We start from the raw sequence: 6,485 nt of genomic DNA on the forward strand, positions 1-6,485 counted from the left end.
AGGCTTTTTCTGTTTGAGTTCTGACCCTAGTAGTAGTAGCAATAGTTAAAAGTTCTGACTTTTGACTACAACGATACTCAGAGCACACAAATTTGTCGGTTTTTTTTTTAAATACAATAAAAATTTTATTATTTTTTTAAACATAATTTTTACACTTTAAATCTTTAAATACGATTTTTTTAGTATTTAAATTATAAAACGTGGGTTTTGAAAATTTTAAGGGAGTTTGGGAGAGAATAAGGCGAACTCTATAAAAATTATAGAATACACCGGGGTAAAGCGAACTTGTTATTTTTTATAGAATTTGTCCGGATCCGACAAACTTGTCCAAATACAAAAAATATTATATTTAGAAAATTAAAGTTCAAAAATCGTATTTGAAAAATAATAAAAAATTTTATTTTATTTAAAAAAAACACAATTTGTCCGCTTATTATTTTTGAATGTGTGATAGAGAGATGTATATCACAAAATGGTGGGATTATATAAATTTGGTGTTTCTAATTTTTTTTTGTATTATTTTATTTTTTAAATAAATGATCACAAATCGAACTTTTTTATTTTTGTTTTTAAAAATTAAAAAAATTTTAATATTAAACTTGAACTGTCTAATTTTTTTTTAAAAAATAAAAATAAAAAATACAAAATACAAATTGAATCCTCTTATTTATAGTTTAGTCGTCTGATTTGAATAATATCAATTAAAAAAAATAACGCTATATAAAAAAATACCTAATCTTCCAATAACAATATATTACACATATATTTAATCAATATTTAAAAAAATTAACCTTTGGCTTCATGCTAAATATTTAGAAGAAGGTGAATATTATGGTGTTATATATAATTATCTAATTTATTAAAAAAATAAAAATTAATATTTAAATTAAAAATTTAAAAATAAATATTTTTTAATATTTAAAATTTATCATAAAAAATAAATTTAGTAATTTGAGCACCAAAGCTATAGACACAAAAAAATTGTCTTAAAAGATTTTTATTACATGTAAAATTTTTAAATTTTTTATTTAATTATTCTGTTAGTCTTTATAGTTTTATCAAATTTTTAATTAAATTTTATAATTTTTTAATTAAATCTTTAGACTGCTTTTAATTTTATAATTAAATTCTTTTTAATATAAAAAATATCAAAATTAATTAAATATTTTTTATAAATTAAAGATATTCATAATTAAAAAATTAATTAAATTTTTAACCGCATATATTTTAAAAGAAATATTCTATTAATTTTAAAATTTTTGACATAAAAAAAGACCTAATTACAATATTAAAAATAATATAAAAATTTAATTAAAAAATTAAAAAAATAATTAAAAAATTAATAAAATTATAAAAACTAACAAAGTTTTAAACTAATTTTTTAATTTTTAAGGTAATTGATCGTTCAAAAACTTAATAACAAACGGTGGTTTGAAATTTATTTATAAATTGATTACAACCATTTTTTGTTTGAAATTTCATAATAGTGGGCCGGTCCAATCTTTACCTTCAAAACATCCGTAATTTCTCAAAGCAGAAAAGGAATGTCCAAAAAAAAAAAGCAGAAAAGGAAAAGGCTGCCCTCGTCCAAAAAGTAAAATAAAGGAATAGGCTGCCAGATCCTTCATTCTTCTTCCTCCGCTCCCAGCCTCGCCCTCTCTCCCCTTTTTATCTTTTAACCAAATAAAAGAAAAAAGTTCGCATAAAAGACTGCCACAATTGTGACACAACTTCAGCAATGTTCAAGAAGTTTTGAGATGTTAGTAGGCAATGACCAGTTACTCTCATGAAATACACGTAACGCACTTTTCTCATATCCTCAACTCGCAGAAGATAGGAATACGATCCATTTCTATTACAAACTTTCACAATCATGAAAGGTCAAAATGTTGCGTATAAACCACCTATGCTACCTCCATTAGTAGAGACGATGCAGAGCAACTGTTGTCAACCAACACGGGTAAGGCCATGGCTAATAAAGAAGGAACTGTTGTCAACCAGGTACAGAAATGGATTAACGGAATAGTCAACAATCTGCAATTATAATCCCACCTGGGAAATCTTCATCAATACCGACACTTCAGATGATACCACAGCACCACGATCATAATCACTGCAATCACCAACAATATGCTAATAAAGAAGGAACTTATTCATTATAATTTTATGCGTTATGATCCTCTCAAGGCTGCCATCCTAGCAGCTAAATCATCATAGTCAGGTAACTTGGGATGCACATGCCGAGCTTCTTTTGATCCATCTGCCTGAAACGTAGCAGCACGATTGAATAGTTTGACTTTGTTAACTTCCATAGCTCCTGATTCTTCATGAGGAAGGGATGCTGATCTCGGTGGATGAGTCGCAATCCCTGGTGTCTCATCAGGTCCTCCTAAGGTTCCATTTTTCACAGAAGAGTTATCAATTTGATGTCCATGGCGAGTTTTAGACTTTCTTCTTGATTTTTCAGGCAAAGGGATGGATGGCTTTTTGCTATAATGGATCAGCAACCTATCTATTATCCTCTCATCTTCATCAGTCTTATGCCGCTCATCATCAAACAAGATTTGCAAGCCACGCTTTGATTCATCTCGTCTCCTGCTCCTTGATTTTCTACCAACTTCAGCATCTTCATTACTGCCATCGTCGTTATTAGATCGTGATTTTGAGTGCTTCCTCCTCACAGATTTGTGTTTTAATGAAGGGGATTCCGCAGCATCTTCACGAACAGATAGCTCATTTTCATGACTCTGTTTATTTGGTCTTGAATGTCCATTGGCCTGCTGATCTTGTTCAGAATTATCCGAACCCAACTGGGTCCTCTCAGATGAGGACCCAGCATTGGGATTCTCCGGTGCTGAAGGATATGCAGGGATGCCAGAAGATACCAAGTTGTTTTCGCGTATGGTGCGTTTAGAGTTATGCTTGACATAAGGGGGTGGGATGGCATTATTGTAGTAGGACTTTACCCTAGGAGTTTCATCCCTTTGGGCTTGTCTCTCATGTACGCCACCATGAGCAAATGGCTCATTCGCATTGTTACTTGAAGGAAATCCAGCACGACCAGGAGACTTCCTAGAAGTGGCAGTGTCCTTGCTTTCTCTTAAAGGGATGGCATTCCCCCAACTATTATGCAGATTGGAACCACCTTGGAATTGTTCCACTATGTTATCCTGAGATGAAGATCCAGTTGGTTTTAGCATACTACCTTCCTTCCAATATCCTCTATCACTCTTCTTAGATGTAACATCTACCCTTTGTGGTGACAGATCACTGCGACCATCCCTTTTCTGATAGACCTCGTCACAACTATTTGGCTGATTGAATCCATTTTCAGGTTGTTTGGATTTAGAACGAAGATCATTTTCATCTCTTTTCGAAACAACAGCTTCCTTGCCATAGTGGAGTCTGTGCTCATCATTTGGATAGCCAGGACTTCTCTGTAAAAAAATATCATGTTTGACTCCTTTCGAGGCAGCATCATTTTCATGTAATGGTTTATTATCAGTCGGATGATTATGCTTGACTGTATTTTTTCCCTGCACAAGCATATATAGTGTTTCCCACCAGGGAATTATAATTTTAGAAAAATTTCTCAAAACCGTATCCCACCAGGGAAATAAAAAGGATGTGCTCAAAAGTAACTATATAAAACTGAAGGAAAAAATGTAAGTAAATTTAACTATTTAAGAGTTGGGATTTTTTTTTTCAAATAGACAACGAAGTTAATCATGTAATTAAACGGGAAAGAAAGAAGACAGCACCTGAGCAAATGCAACTGATTTTGACATCCTCAGCTCAAAAGCTTTGGAGTCCCACTTTATTGAAAATTCTGAAGCAATATCCTGCATCAAGCGGACCTTCATCTCCAGTGTAAAAATCTTCGAATTCAAATTTGCTGCAAACTGATAATTAGCAATTTAGGTGTCAGTCTAGAAACAAAATCATAAATATGTAAAACCTTTATTACAAAGGAAAGTGAAAAGTAACCTCTTGATTAACATAACATTCTAGGTCCCCGTATCTCTCCTGAAACATTTGCCGAAGATCACGCAACTCTGGTAAATCAGAAAATCTTGCCGCGGCAAACATCAAAGTGGATATAGCCTCCCTACATTCCTCAGGGCATCCACTGAACGAAATTGGAGCAGTTGAAGCACGTTAAATATCCATTTCGAATTCAGCGCCAAATATTTAGACAGTATAATAGTACATATCAACCCACTAAAAAGAAGGTTCACATCATCATCTCACATGATATAATATTCTGATATAAAAAATGTAACATCTTAATAAAATAATTTATGTTAAGTAGGTGGTGATTAACGAATATTCCTTGGCATTTTGTTGGACCGTTCTCTACTTCACATGCATACCATAGCATTATATGATTATTATTTTTAGATAATGGAATCTAGTCACAAAATTGAGACAGAAACATATGAAAAAGGATTGGATGAAGTTTGAATTTTGAACAAGATACAGCCTTGATTCTGTCACTTTCAGAAACCTCCAAAAAGAAGTGGCCTGAGAGATATGACCACTTATTTCTCTATGAGAAGTTGTTCGGCGCATTTGAATATTTGATTGGAGCCTGGTTTGACAATTCTCCATCACCCATTGAAATAATCCAAAGTTTTACACATTACACAACTAAAAGATGTATAATTCCAGCTTTATCAAATGATCAATTCAATTATATATATACACACACATATCAAGCCTGGCAGATTGACTTGATCAATTATCATGGAAAAACAGCTTTCTGTTTGGGGGAAAATAAGAGAATCAACATGTAATTAATAGTTAAAACAGATTCGTACCTTAGTTTCTGCAGCACTGAAAGGTGTTTCAACACAAAATCGCATGATTGCTCAATAAAATCATAACAAGATGACAGTGTCAACTCAGCAATCAACCCTTCAGCCTATAATTGTATAACCATATCGCGAACAAGATTAAAGCTCAAAAGTTAAGGGGAAAAAATACAGATAATATTTGGCACAACTTTATGAAAAGCTCTCCTAAATTCATTTTCAATTATACAAGAACAGTCACATCAGAGAGTCTTGCATCCTCTATATGCTATAGATTTTAGAAACAGAAACATTTTCTCAGCTCAGTCAATTTCAATTCTAAAAACAAAACATAGCTCAAAATCCTTTGACTATCAGTTGAATCAAGCTAAGACCAAAACTAACACGTTCTTCTGAACACGAAACGGAAGATTGTGAAGCTGTGCATTGAACTCAGAGATCGAGTTCAGCGAAGAATCTCATCTCGCGTCATCGAGTCCACAAATTTCATGAAACAAAAACAGAAAAAAGAAATAAAAATCAATTACTCTGTTGTAAGCATTGTCCTCTAAACGATTCGCAAGCAGATCAGCGATGTCTCTCTTAAGAAACTTCTCCGTCGCCTTCCTCCTCCTCCTTATCACATCGATCCGATTCTTCGTCTGTTTAATCAACGATTTGCTGAAAAAAAAAATAAAAGGAGATAAAATGAGAAACGAAAACCACAATCGACGTAACGGTAATGAGGTGAAAGTTATGAAGAAGGAAGAAAAGAAGCAGATAAATCAAAGTGCGGAACCATTTCGCGGCGAATCCCCGACCGAGGAGGCCGTCGAACATTTTTGAAAGATCTGATTCGGTGGCGCGACTCAGTGAACGAGTTGACTCGGGAGCTCAGAATGTGAGATTCGCCATTGACGAAGCCACGTTCATGTTTCTTACGCTTATTTATTCTTCGTTTTCTTTCTTCACACACAGCAATAGCACAGAACTCTATGTAGTGGAAGACCAACAACTGAAACCAGAAGAAAGGGAAAGCAAATAAAAGAGAGACAGCAGAATATTATTATTAAGGAAATAAAATAAATGAAAATAAAAATGCAATTTGTTTCTTTTACTAGAGCTAAGCAAAAGGACGCTTTTTCAAGGTTAGTCAATTACCGGAATGACCTTTGGCTTTTGCGCGACGGTGATGGTAACGTGACCGGCGGTGTTTTTGGTAAGAATGATGGAGGCTTCTATTAAGTGTGCTCGCAAGGGAGGGAAGTAGATTGAGGAGAGGGAGATGAACCGTTGGATCTCATGACTGTTTACGGCGCTTTAAACGTGATGAACTGTCACCATATTGGATTCGTGAGACCAATAGATGGAATCTGTGTGCTCTGTGCTGAGCTTTTGTGTCAGACGTGGTAGGTTTTAACTTTTAACTGCCGTTTCTAACGGTTTCAAGTTTCAACGGTATCGGAGAATTGTATAAGAAAAGAATATTGTCCATTAAGAAAAAATAATTTCCGGATTTAACCCCCCCCCCCCCCCTTTTTACAATGCTACTTGATTAAATTGAATTTTTTTTTAAATTAAATAAATATAGTATTTACCAAAATAAATAAACGTTAAAAAATTACTAAAATATATTTTCAGTCACATTTCAGGTACTGAAGGTTATTTTTTAAAATAAACACATCTCAAGTG

The 6,485-nt window shown here is 33.3% G+C and overlaps 1 protein-coding gene across 1 annotated transcript; it reads right to left on the reverse strand.

The window, feature by feature from the left end:
- Positions 1–1,684: 1,684 nt before the first annotated feature.
- Positions 1,685–6,094, reverse strand: LOC130950760 (uncharacterized). Its single transcript, XM_057879340.1, has 7 exons — positions 5,955–6,094; positions 5,593–5,808; positions 5,342–5,474; positions 4,821–4,924; positions 3,988–4,129; positions 3,762–3,902; positions 1,685–3,536 (listed from the first exon to the last, which is right to left on the reverse strand). The coding sequence occupies exons 2-7, from the start codon at positions 5,631–5,633 to the stop codon at positions 2,172–2,174; spliced, it is 1,926 nt and encodes a 641-aa protein (XP_057735323.1). The 5' UTR covers positions 5,634–5,808; positions 5,955–6,094; the 3' UTR covers positions 1,685–2,171.
- Positions 6,095–6,485: the final 391 nt, after the last annotated feature.

This window comes from Arachis stenosperma, chromosome 9 (assembly GCF_014773155.1).
Source record: "Arachis stenosperma cultivar V10309 chromosome 9, arast.V10309.gnm1.PFL2, whole genome shotgun sequence".
NCBI classification, from domain to species: Eukaryota; Viridiplantae; Streptophyta; class Magnoliopsida; order Fabales; family Fabaceae; genus Arachis; species Arachis stenosperma.